The 18,411-nt window shown below is 45.1% G+C and overlaps 1 protein-coding gene across 1 annotated transcript in view; it reads right to left on the bottom strand.

The window, feature by feature from the left end:
- Window positions 1-18,411, bottom strand: part of LOC126458375 (polypeptide N-acetylgalactosaminyltransferase 1-like) — a 361,706-nt gene that overhangs the window by 109,544 nt on the left and 233,751 nt on the right. Inside the window, exon 6 of the mRNA XM_050095350.1 lies at window positions 6,597-6,764. Coding sequence (XP_049951307.1) covers window positions 6,597-6,764 — 168 coding nt within the window. The remainder of the gene's footprint in view (window positions 1-6,596; window positions 6,765-18,411) is intronic.

The following is an 18,411-nucleotide window of genomic DNA, read 5'->3' on the forward strand; positions in this document are numbered from 1 at the left end:
CACACGCACAGCTCTTCCCCGACGTTTTTGTTGCAGTGCAGGAAGGAATTTGTTCTTCAAAACATTTTCGTAGGATGCACCTGTTACCGTAGTGCCCTTTGGAATGCAATGGGTAAGGATTACGCCCTCGCTGTCCCAGAACATGGACACCATCATTTTTTCAGCACTTGCTGTTACCCGAAATTTTTTTGGTGGCGATGAATCTGTGTGCTTCCATTGAGCTGACTGGCGCTTTGTTTCTCGATTGAAAAATGGCATCCACATCTCATCCATTGTCACAACCGACGAAAAGAAAGTCCCATTCATGCTGTCGTTGCGCGTCAACATTGCTTGCTGTGTGGCAGCCAGGCAGCCGTGTGGTCGTCCGTCAGCATTCGTGGCACCCACCTGGATGACACTTTTCGCATTTTCAGGTCGTCATGCAGGATTGTGTGCACAGAGCCCACAGAAACGCCAACTCTGGAGGCGATCTGTTCAACAGTCATTCGGTGATCCCCCAAAACAATTTTCTCCGCTTTCACGATCATGTCATCAGACCGGCTTGTGCGAGCCCGAGGTTGTTTCGGTTTGTTGTCACACGATGTTCTGCCTTCATTAAACTGTCGCACCCACGAATGCACTTTCAACACATCCATAACTCTATCACCACATGTCTCCTTCAACTGTCGATGAATTTCAATCGGTTTCACACCACAAATTCAGAAAACGAATGATTGCACGCTGTTCAAGTAAGGGAAACGTCGCCATTTTAAGTATTTAAAACAGTTCTCATTCTCGCCGCTGGCGGTAATATTCCATCTGCCGTACGGTGCTGCCATCTCTGGGACATATTGACAATGAATGCGGCCTCATTTTAAAATAATGCGCATGTTTCTATCTCTTTCCAGTCTGGAGAAAAAAAAATCAGAGGTCTTAGAACTTGAATGCACGTCGTAAAACACACTTCTAACATCGGTTTAAAGCTGTTGGAAAATGACAAGAAACTATCTTTATGGAATCGCTCGAACCACCATGGTCACGCGTTGTAAGATATGAACAACGTCTGGGAATATTCGTGAGCAATAGTACTTATCTTCAATTCTTCTGCTCGCATTCTCAAGGACAGCCACCGACCATTCACAAGCATCCGTCGCGGTTGTGAAATGGAACGCAGAACGGAGCAACGTGTTAACATGAAGTTTTGCTTCAAATTAGGAAAATCGACGAAAGAGACTCACGGAATGTTAGTGCAAGTGTACGGTGCTGGGTCGGTGAATAAGAAGTGGGTGCCTGAATGGTTTAGAGACGCAAAGGACGGTGTCGAGGACGGGCAACGTGGGACGACTGCGACGGATGCTTGCGGATGCTCAGCGGCTGTCTTTGACAGTGTAGCACTATTGTTCACGGACGTTTACGGGTATCCAGCGACGCGCAACCATAGTGCTTTGAGCGATTCCACAGGAAGCGTTTGCTGATAATTTCCAACGGATTCACAACCAATGTCAGAAGTGTGTTGTACCTAATCACGATTACTTGCAAGGTCAGAAACGGTATTTTGTTTTTAAATCTTGTTTCCCTTATTTTCTGAGACTATTCACCGATTTTTCAGAGATACTTTGTGTATAGCAATAACATGCAGAAAATCCCCACTGGCTCTCTGATAATCTGTCATGGGTATAAAACACGCAATGGACTAACGGTGCACGATAGGCGGTTCTAATTACGTGAAAAATAAACAAACAAAAAAATACCAAGCGAGGTGGCGCAGTGGTTAGCACACTGGATTCTCATTCGAGAGGTCGACGGTTCAAACCCGCGTCCAGCCATTGTGATTTAAGTTTTCCGTGATTTTCCTAAATCGCCTGAAGCAAATGTCGGCATGCTTCCTTTGAAAGGGCACGGTCGACTTCCTTACCTAATGCGATGGGGTCAATGACCTCGCTGTTTCGTCCCCTCGCCCCAAATCAACCAACCAACAAAACGAACAAACTGAAAGGGTTGCTGATACCTGTGCACTATGAGGTTCCCTTATAGCTTGGATACAAGAAACAGAGCCGGCCAGGGTGGCCGAGCGGTTCTAGGCGCTACAGTCTGGAACCACGTGACCGCTACGGTCGCAGGTTCGAATCCTGCCTCGGGCATGGATGTGTGTGATGTCCTTAGGTTAGTTAGGTTTAAGTAGTTCTAAGTTCTAGGGGACTGGTGACCTCAGAAGTTAAGTTCCATAGTTCTCAAGAGCCATCTGAACAGAAAACAGCGCTCAGTGTCGTCTGCGACAGTGCGCGTCTGCAATAGCATCTCCCCACCGGCCGCTCCGCACGGATGCCGGCCTCAGAAAAATTTAGTCCGCAGGGGATAATCGAGAAGTGAGCCCCAGTCGAAAGAGCGGGATGATGGGAATGTAGAAAATTTATGTATATTGGGGAAACAGATTTTATAATACGGTTTTTGATTGTACTGTGAGAGAAAGAGACTTTTTGATCGATTTCACGAAAGCTTTATAATAGGGTAACAATTAATTTTCTTTGCTTTAATTGCGCGCGAGCTGCTGCCTCCACACTACAATAACAATTTAGTATCCAACACGGAACTTTCCTCCTCTTCTTACTTAGCGAAGATTCAGGAAAGATTAGCCCGCATCTCGTGGTCGTGCGGTAGCGTTCTCGCTTCCCACGCCCGGGTTCCCGGGTTCGATTCCCGGCGGGGTCAGGGATTTTCTCTGCCTCGTGATGGCTGGGTGTTGTGTGCTGTCCTTAGGTTAGTTAGGTTTAAGTAGTTCTAAGTTCTAGGGGACTGATGACCATAGATGTTAAGTCCCATAGTGCTCAGAGCCATTTGAACCATTCAGGAAAGATTCACTCTTTAATGTTACCTTTTGTAGTCTACGATGCACATATATATTTTGTAATAATTCTGTGAACATGACATTGTTGAACAAACAGCTTTAAAGCATTTTCAGCGCTTGTCATTTCTTTGGAGCCCCTTGATTATAATGAATACTTTTGTATAGTGAGTTTTCTAGATTTGCCAATAGACCTTTTAAAGGAATCACTATTAACTCAATTTGCCACGTCATCATCCATTTCTCAATGTTTGTCGCCCATTAGATAAAGACTTACAACTGCAATTTAAAATGCACACACATTACGTGGACTCATTGCACACCGAGTTCACGTTTAGTTAGTTTGCCGCCCAGTAAAAGGGACGCGCCTTGTTAGTAGCTGCCAATAGCAACAGCGGAAGTTTCCAGAGAGCATTTGCTCGAGCGTTGTTCATTGCCGCAGGTCAGCCAAAACAGAAAAAGAAAGAATTATATTTCACATTTCAAGGGACTTCGTTTCGTATGACCAGAAGTCGGCTAAGGTTTTTTCAAATTTCATAGCAGAGAAATAAAGAAGTATCAAACAGAGTGTTACGGTTCTTGAAGTGAGCTCAGGTAGAATCTCGTTTTCTTTATTAGGCGACTCAGCACACACTCTTGGAAAAGACACAGTCAGATTAGGTTCCGTTTTGAGTCATTACTTGCAATAGATGCAACTTCTCAAATAACTTTCACACAATCGAAGCAAAGGAACTGCCAATTCACTTCCACGTACATGTTACAGCCATCATCATTCGTGATCTGTTGCTTATATGAGATCTTTGGTCGCTCCCACCGATTCCTTCCCTCAATAGCTTCTTCTGCTATTGTTCCGATGATGTTATTCCGTCTTAGCACGTGCCCTACTAGTTTGTTTCTTCTTATTTGAACGTGACTCCACAGGGATCCGGTTTCCTTTACTCTTCTAAGCACCCCTCTTCATTTGTTACTTTGTCTCTCCAGCTGACATCATCATCCTTCTATAGCACCACATCTCCAGGGCCTCTAGCAGTTTTCCCTCTTCTCTTCCAATTATCCAAGTTTCACATCTGCGTAGGGCCACACCCCAAACGAAAGCTTTCATGACACGTTTCCTTATTTTCAGACTGATGTTCTTGCTGGTGAGTGAATTCCTCCTCAGATTAAATGTAATGTTGGCCTGCTGTATTCTGCTCACAATTTCTTTCAGGCTTCTACCATCCCTTGTGATTTTGCTTTCCAGGTAAACAAACTCCTCTATCGCTTCCAGCTCCTCTCTCCCAATTCTCATTCTCAGACGTTCTTATTCTGCTTCTGTACTGCATACCATCACTTTACTCTTTGTCTAGTTTATTCTCATTCCTTACTGATTGCGTAGAATCCTTTCAATTGTTCTGAGGACTTCCTGTAGATCTTATTTTGTCTCCGTGACTATAGCAATATCACCTGCATAACTAGCATGTCTATCTTCTGGCCGTTAATTTTGATCCCCACGTCAGTAGTTTATCGAACTTGGTCTATAGCTTCCTAGATGTAAGCGTTGAATATAAGAGGAGATGGAGCACATCCTTGTCTTATACTTTTTCTAATATTTGCTTCTTGTTGCTGGTGACAGTTTCAAATAAGTAGGAACTGGCAGTGAAACTAGCAATTTTTTAAAATCTTTCAAAATACGAAGGTCACTCCAAAAGAAATGCACAGTATTTTTGTAAAAATACAGTTTTCATTCTGCATGTGTGAAAGTTTTACAGTGTGTAGTTACATCCTTCTCGCTTGTTTTCAAACTTAGTTCAACCTGTTCCCGTGAGTGGCGCTGTCACAGCATGTCTTCAGGATGGCTGCTACACTTGAGGTTCGTCACAATAACGTGCTGTCATGACATCCACAAGAGGTTGAAAAAGGTGTATGCAGATGCTGCTGTCGTTCGCAGTACAGTTAGTCGGTGGGCAAGCAGGTTACTTGATGTAAGCGGGCACGGCAATATTGAGGATTGTCCTCGCAGCGGCAGGCCTCGTACTGCACACACTCCAGACAATGTGCAGAGTGTTAACGAATTGGTGACTACTGACAGACGCATCACATTGAACGAATTGTCACGTTACGTTGGGATAGGGGAAGGAAGTGTTTGCAGAATACTGAAGGTGTTGGCGTTAAAAAAGGTTTGTGCCAGGTGGGTTCCCAGGATGTTGACAGTGGCTCACAAAGAAACAAGGAAAAAGGTATGCAGCGAACTTTTGGAACAGTAGGAGAATGGTGGAGATGAATTTCTTGGAAGAATTGTGACAGGTGATGCAACATGGCTCCATCATTTTTCACAAGAGACGAAGAGGCAATCAATGGAATGTCATTATGAAAATTCACCCAAGGAAAAATTTCAAAACCACACCTTCTGCTGTAAAAGTTATGGCTACGGTATTTTTCGATTCCGAAGGACTCTTGCTTGTGGACATCATGCCAAGTGGAACCACCATAAATTCTGATGCATATGTGACGACACTGAAGAAACTTCAAGCTCGACTGAGTCGTGTTCGACCACATCGGCAAAAGCAGGATCTTTTGCTGTTGCACGACAACGCACGGCCACATGTCAGTCAAAAAAGCACGGAAGCGATCACGAAACTCGGATGGACAACACTGAAACACCCGCCTTACAGTCCTGACCTAGCTCCGTGTGACTATAATCTCTTTGGGAAACTGAAAGACTCTCTTCGTGGAACAAGGTTTGAAGATGATGACTCCCTTGTGCACGCTGCCAAACAGTGGCTCCAACAGGTTGGTCCAGAATTTTACCGTGCGAGTATATAGGCGCTGGTTCCACGATGGCGTAAGGCAGTTGAGAGGGATGGAAACTATGTGGAGAAATGAAAATATTGTTCCTGAAGGATGTATCTACACACTGTAAAACTTTCAAACGTAGAATAAAGGTGTATTAAAAAAATAGTGTGCATTTCTTTTGGAGTGACCCTCGTAAATTCCTCTATCACTTCCAGTTCTCTCTTCCAATTCTCATTCTCAGGCGTTCATATTCTGCTTTTGTACTGCATACCATCACTTTATTCTTTGTCTTGTTTATTCTCATTCCTTACTGATTGCATAGAATCTTTTCAGTTGTTCTGAGGACTTCCTCTAGATCTTCTTTTGTCTCCGTGACTACAGCAATATCATCTGCATAACTAGCATGTGTATCTTCTGCCCATTAATTTTGATCGCCTCTTCAGTAGTTTCTCGAACTTTGTCTATAGTTTCCAGGATGTAAGTGTTGAATATAAGAGGAGACAGAGCATATCCTTCGCTTACACCTTTTTTTAATATTTGCTTTTTGTTGCTGGTGACAGTTCCTAATACGTAGGAACTGTCAGTAAAAGTAACAGTTTTTTAAAATCTTTCAAAACAGAAAAAAGAAAACAAAGAGAAATTGTTGGCTCCCAGTTTCTCTCTTACACGTTCTTTCCCTACCAATGTTACCAACACTAGCCGGCCGGTGTGGCCGTGCGGTTCTAGGCCTGCCTCGGGCATGGATGTGTGTGATGTCCTTAGGTTAGTTAGGTTTAAGTAGTTCTAAGTTCTAGGGGACTTATGACCTAAGATGTTAAGTCCCATAGTGCTCAGAGCCATTTGAACAAACACTTCCGGCAATGGCAACATTTTCTGCGCCATCTGTGTACTGCACTAAAACTATCGAACAGAGTGTTGGTAGATCGCAACTCTAATAACATTAGATTTTTATAGGACAGATGTGGGAGTGTTGTGTACGTGCCGTCACGGGCTGAGGACTCACCCGCGGTGCACTCGCAGTGGGCGTCCAGGAAGACGAGCACCTTGCCCACGGCGGCCTCGGCGCCCAGCATCCTGGCGCGCACCAGGCCCACGCGCCGCCCAGTGCGGATGACGCGCGTCGGCACCTCCAGCGAAGCCACGTGCCTCTCCAGGGGCTCTCCCAGGAACGCTGCAACACGCCATACCGAGCACCCTGCAGGCAGCTGGCAAAAGCTCTCAGTACAAGTTGCAGCTAAACGTTTTGTTTCAACTATTGTTCAATTCTTTTATCTTGGCGGTTCGCGCATGCCCGCCCTGACGCGGGAGATTGCTGCGTTGCCAGTTGTACGCGCCAAGAGAAGCAGCGCCATAGTATAGTTCGCAAACTTACGTTTAGGGGGGAGAGCGCAGTTTATGAATTAAAGCCACCACGGCCGCATTAACCCTTTCTCTGCTACAGAGACGTGCTCCCCGCATTCCGCGCTGTGCGCGATTTTGTCGTCACTGCACTGCTCGCCTGTGCAGACATATGGTGTTTCGACTGCTTTGACACACTTTATCATTCGATTTCACAAAAAACTATTTGGCCCAAAAATTTGATTTTTACACATCTTCTTGACTGATACCTTCCCCACATAAATGACTTAATTTTGTTTCGATGTTCAACGCAGTTATTGTGCAGCATTAGATATAGTAAACCATTGAACGAAATTTTGAAGAGTTTGCAGAGTCCGTAGCGTATACTTTCCGTATGGTCGGTTTTAGTTGCCACTAGAAATTTCAAAAAATTACGTTCAAACGAATAAAATTCATGAAGTAAGACACTTCGATATTGTTTTTAAATAAAGAAAATATGAAGCAACATACAAGGTTTGAACTCAGAACCTTTTGTTTAGCAGTCATACACTTTAACCATTACACTAACGCAGCTCGTCATTGAATAGGTCTCCCAGAGGACTTTAAAATATCACGCAAAATACCAACAAGCACTGATGGTACGACTATGAATTACTCACGTTTCGTCGAAGTACAATAGGAAACAAACAATTACTGCTGTTCTTTATTGCGAAAAAGCGGTTAGTGAGAATGATACAAACACCTTTCCTTGCTATCGCCTGACTTAGGAGGCTTATTGCTTGTTTCCAGAATGGTAGGAGACGAGATACTGGCAGAAGTAAAGCTGTGAGTACCGGGCGTGAGTCGTGCTTCGGTAGCTCAGATGGTAGAGCACTTGCCCGCGAAAGGCATAGGTCCCGAGTTCGAGTCTCGGTCGGGCACACAGTTTTAATCTGCCAGGAAGTTTCTTATTGCTTGTTTGGTTTAATTAGTTAATCGAATATGAAGCAATTGGTAGAAAGAATGCTTTTTCCAAACTTTCTATAAAAGAAAGTCTGCTATCAAGACATTGCTTTTGTTCAATTACTTTAATTATGACTGAACGTTTCTAAAACTGAAGACACTCGTCCATGCTCTGCACTGCATTCGAGCTCTGGCAACGTCGTTCTCTGTTCATTGGCTGACTGTGTTTTGTGACGTCAGATGCGCAGAACGAACCTAAACTCGGCCGCCATCGTAAATGTCGCGCACTTTAGCCACCCTGTCTCAAGCTGAGGTTTCGATAAACCTGACATATTGACATTTCGGTATTAGATATAAGATTACGTTCCAGACAAAATCAACTTTATCTTTGTACAGGGCATTTCACAATTCTTGTTACACACTTCAGGAGGTTGTCGAAGAGACTCAATAGATTAAGTTTTACATAGGAATTTGTCTCCAGAAACGTCACCCATTGATGCTACGAAGCGTCTAAGTTATAGGCGCCGTCGTTTGTAAATGTATGGATATACCGGGTGATCAAAAAGTCAGTATAAATTTGAAAACTGAATAAATCACGGAATAATGTAGATAGAGAGGTACAAATTGACACACATGCTTGGAATGACATGGGGTTTTACTAGAACCGAAAAAAGTTCACAAAATGTCAGACAGATGGCGCTGGACAGCAAAACGTCAGTGACTGCGCATGACAATCGTGTATAAAAGGAGCTGTAATGAGAGAGAGAATCAGATGCGCCAGCAGTCGCAGCATGTTGACGTTACCTGAAAAGGCGCTTTTAGTCAAGCTGTATTATCAGAATGGGGTATGTGCTAGTTCAGCGTTACGATCCTATCGCCATAGGAAGGGGATTCGAACGGGTAAAGGTCCATTGACAAATGCAGCTGTGGCTAGAATGATTTAGAAGTTCGAAGCCACGGGTTGTTTAGACGATAGACTCCGTAGTGGCCGACCGAGCACAAGGCGTAATGCTGCTGAGACAGTTCAGGAAGAAATGGAGACTGTAGCGGGTTCGTCTATACACGGGGAAGTCTGCGCTCGTGCAGTCGCACGTCGCACCGGCATTCCATACACTACTATTTAGTTGGCACTTAGGCGAACCCTCCGATGCTATCTGTACAAATTCCATCGGCATCATGAACTGTCACCTGGCGATTTAGTGAAGCGGAGGGCATTTGCGGTGTCGGCGTTTCAAAAGATGGTGGAAGATGATGATTGGTTGAGTAACGTATTGTGGATCGACGAAGCTCATTTCACGCTCCGAGGGTCTGTCAACGCCCACAATTGCAGAATTTGGGCTACCGAAAATCCTAGAACTGTCGTGGAAACTCCATTGCACGACGACAAAGTCACGGTATGGGTTGGATTTACCACATCTACCGTAATCGGGCCTTTTTTCTTCGAGGAAATGAGTGATTCTGGTTTTGTAACTGATACCGTGACGGGTGAGAGGGACGCCGATATGTTACAGAATCGCATCATTCCCCAGCCTGGCTGATGAACACCTGCTGGAACGTACGACGTTTATGCAGGATGGCGCTCCACCCCATATTGCCAGACGCTTGAAAGATCTCTTGCTCGCGTCGTTTGGCGATGATCGTGTGCTTGGCTTCCCAGGTCCCCAGACCTCAGTCCGTGTGATTATTGGCTTTGGGGTTACCTGAAGTAACAAGTGTATCGTGATCGACCGACATCTCTAGGGATGCTGAAAGACAACATCCGACGCCAGTGCCTCACCATAACTCCGGACATGCTTTACAGTGCTGTTCACAACATTATTCCTCGACTACAGCAATTTTTGAGGAATGATGGTGGATATATTGAGCATTTCCTGTAAAGAACATCATCTTTGCTTTGTCTTACTTTGTTATGCTAATTATTGCTATTCTGATCAGATGAAGCGCCATCTGTCGCACATTTTGTGAACTTTGTTTTTGGTTCTAATAAAACCCCATGCCATTCCAAGCATGTGTGTCAATTTTTACCTTTCTATCTACATTATTTCATGGTTTATTAAGTTTTCAACTTTATACTGACTTTTTTATCAACCGGTACAGGGTGATGTTGATGTTGATGTTACTACAAGGTGTAAAACTTTGCTTCCGCCGTTTTCGCCCCAACATTTGAAGCTGTAATAAAACAAATTGGCTACACATGTACCATTCAAAGCATTTTCCATCGCTGGCCACTACTTTCTCCCATTTTTCGGCAGTGTACGAATCCTGCGTCGAAAAAAATTGTTCATCTTTTGAAGCGATCCACGAATCGATCCAATTTGTGACTTCTTCATGAGATCGGAAGTGTTGATCAGCCACACCATGCGTCATTTATCTAAACAGGTGGTAGTGAGAGGGAGCAATGTCTGGAGAATACGGCGGGTGAGGTAGGACTTCCCATTTACCGTTTCCAAGGACGTTTTGACCTCTTTAGCAACGTGGGGTCGAGCGTTGTCGTGCTGCAAAGTCACTTTATCGTGCCTCTCGCTGTACTGCGGCCGTTTGTCTTTTAATGCTCTGCTCAGACGTTTTAATTGCGTTCGTTAACGAGCACCTGTGATTGTTTCACTTGGTTTTAACACCTCATAGTACACGACGCCCAGCTGGTCCCACCAAATGCAGAGCATGATCTTGGAGCCGTGGATATTCGGTTTGGCCGTCGACGTGGAAGCATGGCCGAGATATCCCCATGATTTTTTGCGTTTAGGGTTCTCGTAATGAAGCCATTCTTCGTCCCCGGGACACAATGCGATGCAGAAGTCCCTTCCGTTTTTGCCTCTGAAGCAACTGTTCACCAACACACAAACGCCGTTTAACGTCTCATGGTTTCAGCTCACACGGGACCCAAGTTCTTTCCTTCTGAATCATGCCCATAGCGTTGAGACGTTTTGAAATGGCTTGCTGTCTCACTCCCACTAATCGTGCCAAGAAATTACAAAATATAATTTCCCCACTGTGCTAATGACGTATGTCCAAGGGCACTTGCTTTTGTAAGAAGGCAGCCAGAATGGCCATTCACAGAGTAATAGTTTTCTAAAGTTTTTTCAAGATTAGTTTTCTTTTCGTTTGGTTTTGTAAAACATTTTATTAATATTTGCATGATGAAGTGACGTAAATGCATCTGTGAATAATGACTGGCGTGGGACAGTTTTAGCCGAAATGATCTCTAAATATTGTTTTGTTTGACTGGTAATTTTGAACAACCAATCAGAGTTAAGCATTTCCCGCGCATTTCAGGTAGCAATAGGCTGTGAGAGGAGCAGCATTCAGGTAGTTGATGGCTAGCTATCGGACGTGCAGGTCATGTTGGACGTGTCCGCCTACATTATGAGTAAAATGAAGAAGTTATTGGTTTCTCGCGTCCGGATTGTATTGCCGTGAAAACAGTTGCATTTACGGACAGATTGTGAAAATTTGAGCTTGGTGAAGTGATTTGTTAGAGAGATAAACGCGTGTGAACTTTTGGCCTTTATAAAATCCGCGTGGCATGTTTCACAATTGTCTATGGAATATTTGGCGAGCAATTTTTATTAGAAATCCACTGAAAAAGGACCAAATGTGAAACTCGTATATTGCAGCAGAGTAATGACTGTAAATTGCGAATAATTCGGGTCGGGCTTAAGTACATTCCTGGCTGCCTTTTGTGTGTACTGGGTTGTCTGAACTGTGAGCTGAGGACAGCGGTATTACTCGTTAATTAAATACGGGCTGATGGCAAGTGTTTAATTTTGAACCTAAAGAAATAAAAAAACACGTTGCAGAATTTTGTCGTTTTTCTAAAGAGATGAAGCAATCGCCCTCCACCCGAAATTTGTTTCATTTCGCCGGCCTTGGGTGGCCGAGCGGTTCTAGGCGCTGCAGTCTTGAACCGCGCGGCCGCTACGGTCGCAGGTTCGAATCCTGCCTCGGGCATGGATGTGTGTGATGTCCTTAGGTTGGTTAGGTTTAAGTAGTTCTAAGTTCTAGGGGACTGATGACCTCAGCAGTTAAGTCCCATAGTGGTAGCAGGCGTTGGTCTCCACTGACCAGAACCCACCAACGCCACAGACTGCAACGGATACGAGAACCTCACTGATGTGCTGAGTGACAAAATGTAGTGTTTTCGGTCTAGACTCGCTTCAACTTATCCCGCAGTGATGGCTGTGCACACGTTCGTTGCCGCCGTGCTGAATGCAATCGGGCAGACTGTATTCTGCGGTGGCATAGCGGACAAATGCCAAGTGTGATGTTTTGGGCCGCCATTATACATGCTACCTCGCCCCCCTACGTCTTGAGGGAAATTTGAACAACTAACGCTACGTTCAAACAAACTTAGGGCTTGAAACCGGTCGTCGTGTAATTCGTTGCAAGACATTTCGATTGGGCAACTGCCAGTCGTCTTCAGGTGAGCCATCGCTGACTGTCCAAGACTTGCCCGTTATGGCGCGCTGCGAGTGTTTCACGCGTGCGTCAGAATTGAAGTAGACCGACAGACCACACTTCCCGGCGACGGCGCCCTCGCTGGTGCAACAGCGGAACTCAGCTCTCCTCTGTGTTACCACTGGCTGCTGCCTTTGGCACACTCTATCGTTTTCGATTGGAACAATTCGTGAAGATAATGGGATTCCACACACTGTCTATTTATTTATTTACACGTCAAGTTCCGAAGGACCAAATTCAGGAGCAAATCTCCAAAGTCATGGAACGTGTCAGTACATGAATTTACAACATAAAAGTAATAACAGATAAAAATGAATGTTTATGAACCCGAAAAAAGTCGTTCCATAAGTTTAAATAAACGCAATCAACAATACAATAAGAATCAGCTTAATTTTTCAAGAAACTCCTCGACAGAATAGAAGGAGTGACTCATGAGGAAACTCTTCAGTTTCGATTTGAAAGTGCGTGGATTACTGCTGAGATTTTTGAATTCGAGTGGTAGCTTATTGAAAATGGATGCAGCAGTATTCTGCACACCTTTCTGCACAAAAGTTAAGGAAGTCCGATCCAAAGGCACATTTGATTTCTGCCGAGTATTAACCGACTGAAAGTTGCTTATTCTTGGGAATAAGCTAATATTGTTAATAAGAAATGACAGTAAGGAAAATATATATGTCAAAATGCCCAGACTCGTGAACAGAGGTCGACGAGAGGTTCGTGCACTCACACCACTTATTGCCCGAACCGCCCGTTTCTGAGCCAAAAATATCCTTTTAGAATGGGAAGAGTTACCCCAAAATATAATGCCATACGACACAAGCGAATGAAAATAAGCAAAGTAGACTAATTTTCTTGTAGAATTATCACTCACTTCTGATACCGATCGAATAGTAAAAATGGCAGTATTAACTCTCTGAACAAGATCCCGAACGTGGGCTTTCCACGACAGCTTACTATTTACCTGAACACCTAGAAATTTGAACTGTTCAGTTTCACTAATCATATGCCCATTCTGTGAAATTAAAACGTCAGCTTTTATTGAATTGTGTGTCTTCCTGTGATTTAGCAGTAGTTTATTTTCTGCAGGCCATGAACTTAGGTCATGTACACTATTTGAAACCGAGCCAATGTTGCACACAGCATCCTTTACTACCAAGCTAGTGTCATCACCAAACAGAAATATTTTAATTTTACCCATAATACTAGAGGGCATATCATTTGTATAAATAAGGAACAGGAGTGGCCCCAACACTGATCCCTGGGGCACCCCCCACTTGACAGTACCCACTCAGACCCCATATCACAGCCGTTATCAACATTGTGAATAATGACCTTTTGCTGCCTGTTGCTAAAGTAAGAGGTGAACCAATTGTGAGCTACTCCCCATATTCCGTAATGGTCCAACTTCTGGAGCAATATTTTGTGATCAACACAGCCAAATGCCTTAGTTAAACAAAAAAATATGCCAAGCGTTCGAAACCTTTTGTTTAGCACATCCAGTACCTCACAGAGAAAAGAGAATATAGCATCTTTAGTTGTTAAACGACTTCTAAAGCTGAACTGTACATTTGATAGCAAATGGTGTGATAAAAAATGGTCAATAACCTTACATACTCAGTCTTTTCAATAACTTTTGCAAACACTGATGGTATAGAAATATGACTAAAATTATCTACATTATCCCCTTCTCCCTTTTTTATACAGCTTACCACTGAGTACTTTAATCGCTCAGGAAACTGACCATTCCTGAAGGAAAAATTTCAAATATGGCTAAATACAGGGCTAACATGTGCAGTGCAGTACTTTAATATTCTACTAGACACTCCATCATAACCATGAGAGCCCTTAGTCTTTAGTGATTTAATTACTGACTCAATCTCCCTCTTGTCTGTATCACAGAGAAGTATTTCCGACATCAATCTCGGAAAGGCATTTGCCAAGAAAGTTACATGATTCCCTGTGGAAACTAAATTTTTATTTAATTCACCTGCAATGCTCAGAAAATGATTGTTAAATACTGTACATATATTTGATTTATCAGTAACAGAAATATTTTTACCATGAACTGACCTTATATCGTCGACCTTATGCTGCTGACCAGACACTTCCTTTACAACTGACCATATGGTTTTAATTTTATCCGGTGAATTAGCTATTCCGAGAGCCGCTATTATGGTTCATAGCACAGACCACACGCATGGTGAAAGAACGCTGCTCTGAGCATCAACGTTGCACTTGCCTTTTAGCAACTGAGCAAATCTTCTACTGTCGAACACTGATTTCCACTGGATGTTCAATGGAATATGACAGAACTGTGATTCTGATGACAGCGATATCTTTTTGGGACTCCATCATTAAGGAATCCATGGAAGAACGCCTCGGGGAAAATCTGATGAGCGTTGATAGCGGCTATCAGTTGGGCAGTGCTTGGAGCCCCATCATCTCCACGACTGGTTCTACTCGAAGACGCCAGATTGCGCCAACGGCGGCGGCGAGCGGTAACGTAGGAATACTGGCAGCGCGCTATAAAGGGTGGAACGGAGCGAGTCTTCGCCGATGACACCGCCTTCCTTGCCCTTGCCCCCACCCTGCAGCGCTCCCAATACCTTCTCCAGTCCCATCTTGACCGGTTCACCGCTTGGTGCAACCAGTGGTTGCTCAAGGTCAATCCCTCCAAAACCCAGGCGATCATTGTTGGCAAAACCACCCTTTCCTTCCGCCTCCTTGATTTCTATCTCACCATCTATGGCCGTCCTATCGCCCTCACCCCCACCCTTAAGTACCTTGGCGTCACCCTCGACCGTCGCCTCTCCTGGACCCCCCCATCTCCGGACAATCCAAGCCATGGCACGCTCACGACTCCGTCTCCTCAAGCTCCTTTCTGGCCGTACGTGGGGTCTGGACCCCTCCACCATCCTCCACACCTATAAATCCCTCATCCGCCCTATCCTTTGTTACGCCCATCCGGCCTGGATCTCTGACCCCCCCCCCCCCCTACCTTTTATAAATCCCTTCAAATCCTTCGCATTCGGGAGGACGACGGTTCAATCCCATCTCCGGCCATCCTGATTTAGGTTTTCCGTGATTTCCCTAAATCGCTTCAGGCAAATGCCGGGATGGATCCTTTGCAAGGGCACGGCCGATTTCCTTCCCCATCCTTCCCTAATCCGAGCTTGCGCTCCGTCTCTAATGACCTCGTTGTCGACGGGACGTTAAACACTAAATCTCCTCTCCTCCTCAAATCCTTGAACGCCACGCTCTCTGCCTTGCCTATCGCATCCGTCTCCTCTCCCCCACACGGATCCTGTACGACATTCCGTTCCCCCACCTCCTCCTTTTCCTTGAAAGGATACGGATCCTGTACACCTCCTGTAAACTCGATCCTCCTCACCCACTTGTCTCGCCCATCCTCTCCCACACCCGCCCACTGCCGTGCCTGTATTCCCACGTCCCACCCGGTCTCCATCTCTCCACCCTCCTTACCCTCTCCCAAGGTGGCTTCCGCCAGCTCCCCCTCCCTGATGATGTCCTCCTCCCCTCCATCTACCCCTCCTATCAACTTTGATCCTTCCCCCCACTTCCTGTGTCTTTTCCTTTAGGCACCCTCCTTCCCTTCTCTCTCCTTTTCCCCCCATCCCCCTTCCTCCACCCCTCTTCCCCCGGGCTTCCCCTCCCCCTTCCTCCCTTCCCCCTATCTCCCCTGCCCGTGGCATCTCTGCTCTCCCCTCTCCCTCTCCCTCTCCCCCCCCCCCTCCTCCTCTCTTGGCAGGTTCCCATACACGCTCAGTGAACATTCGCGCGCCGGAGATCAACGCCTCTTGTTTCTGTGTGTGCCGTCGTTTGTGCTTCAGTGGTTCAGTGTTATTCGTTTGCGCACCTACGTTCGCGAGTGACAATTTTCGTCTATGTATATGTCTAAGTGTCTGAACAAATTTTATCTTGGACTCTATGCCCGTGAACGGCTCCATGTATTTTAAAAAGTGTTTGTCTCCGTTTATATGTCCACCATGTTTTTCTCTAATTGTCTTCCTTTGTCTCTTTTGTGTTTCTCTATGGCCAAAGAGCGACGTAGTATGCTGCTGCTGGCCTGCCTGTAAACAGGTTTTAAAATAACAATAAAGGAAAAAAAAGGAGCGAGTCTTCGTCAGTCTTCGATTACTCACTTGAAGATGATTGGCAGGCGCCCAGCTGAAATATCGTGCACTGAAGTAAACGACGACCGGCTGCAAGCCCGAAATTTGGGCAAACAAATCGCAGTGAAAATTTTAAAATTCGTGGCTATTGCTACATCAGGCATTATACTCCAACTTTTTACACTATGAATACTATCACCTACCTTCTGTTAGTAAAGATAAGGTTCCACTTTAGAACAGAGTGGAATTCATAGGATTTCCTTTAGTCTCTGTGGCAAATTATATGTAGGTCCATCAGGTAGAGCTATAACTACTAGACTGACTGAGCGTGAAAGGAGCTGGAGACTGGAAAAGAAAGATTCCACCGTGGCTTAACATGCTCTGAATGAATGTCATTCATATGATGTGAGATGTGATGTTCTCCATAGAGGAACTAAAGGCAGAAAATTAACGTTACTCGAACTTCTAGCAATTAATAAACATCAATCAAAAAATCCTGACTTGATCCTTAATGACCAAACACAACTTCACTACTCATCCTTACTAAAGTAGCAGAAGCCAGTTGTTATTTCTCTCATCATTAGAAAAAAAGATTGTTGTAACTGTTCCACACTCACTTCTTCTCCGCCTTCACCCTCATCTTTTTCGAGCTGTTCATCGTACTCAGCGTTTTGTCGGTATGACATCGTAGCCTGTGCCATTACTCACTTGTACAACATATTTGGCTTATACATTCATACAGTTTTAACATTTGAATATACTGTAATACACGATTTACACAGAAGCGCCAAAGAAAGTGATATAGGCATGCGTAATCAAATAGAGAGATACACTACGAGATCAAAAGTATCCGGCAACCTGGCTGAAAATGACTTACAAGTTCGTGGCACCCTCGATCGGTAATGCTGGAATTCAGTATTGCGTTGGTCCACCCTTAATCTCGATGACAGTTTCCACTCTCGCAGGCACACGTTCAATCAGGTGCTGGAAAGCTTCTTGGGGAGTGCTGTACTGAGAAGAGGTATCGATGTCGGTCGGTGATGCCTGGTACGAAGTAGGCGTTCCAAAACATGCCAAACGTGTTCTGTAGGATTCAGGTCGGGACTCTGTGCAGGCCAGTCCAACACAGGGATGTTATTGCCGGGTAAGTACTCCGCCACAGGCCGAGCATTATGAACAGGTGCTCGATCGTGTTTAAAGATGCAATCGCCATCCCCAAATTGCTCTTCAACAGTGGGAAGCAAGAAAGTGCTTCAATGTTGGCATGTGCTGTGATAGTGTCACGCAAAAAAACGAGGGGTACAAACCCCCTCCATGAAAAACATGAGCACGCCGTAACATCCCAGCCTCCGAATATTACTGTTGGCACTACACACACTGGCAGATGACTTTAACCGGGCATTCGCCATACCCACACCCTGACATCCGATCGCCACGTTGTGTACCATGATTCATCACTCCACACAACGTTTTTCTACTGCTCAATCCTCCAATATTTACGCTGCTTATTGCCAAGCAAGGCGTCGTTTGGCATTTAGGGGCGTGATGTGTCGCTTATGAGCAACTTGCCAGGTTAGCCGAACGCGCTAACCCACTGCTCCCTGGACTCGGGTAGGCGGGCCGGTCCCGGATCGGCGGATTAACGACGAGGGCCGGTGTGCCGGCCAGCCTGGATGTGGTTTTTGGGCGGTTTTCCACATCCCGCTAGGTGAATACCGGGCTGGTCCCCACGTACCGCCTCAGTTACACGGCTCGCAGACATCTGAACAGTTTCGCACTATTCCATGGATTACACTAGTCGTAGACTGTTGGGGTGCACTAATTGCTTCCCGGGGGTACGGGGTGGCGGCAGGAAGGGCATCCGGCCACACTTTAACTAACATTGCCACATCCGCTTAACCATGCCGACCATGCGTATCCGCGGAAACACCTCAAGAAAAATCGGTAGAA

The sequence above is a fragment of the Schistocerca serialis genome, chromosome 2 (assembly GCF_023864345.2).
Source record: "Schistocerca serialis cubense isolate TAMUIC-IGC-003099 chromosome 2, iqSchSeri2.2, whole genome shotgun sequence".
NCBI classification, from domain to species: Eukaryota; Metazoa; Arthropoda; class Insecta; order Orthoptera; family Acrididae; genus Schistocerca; species Schistocerca serialis.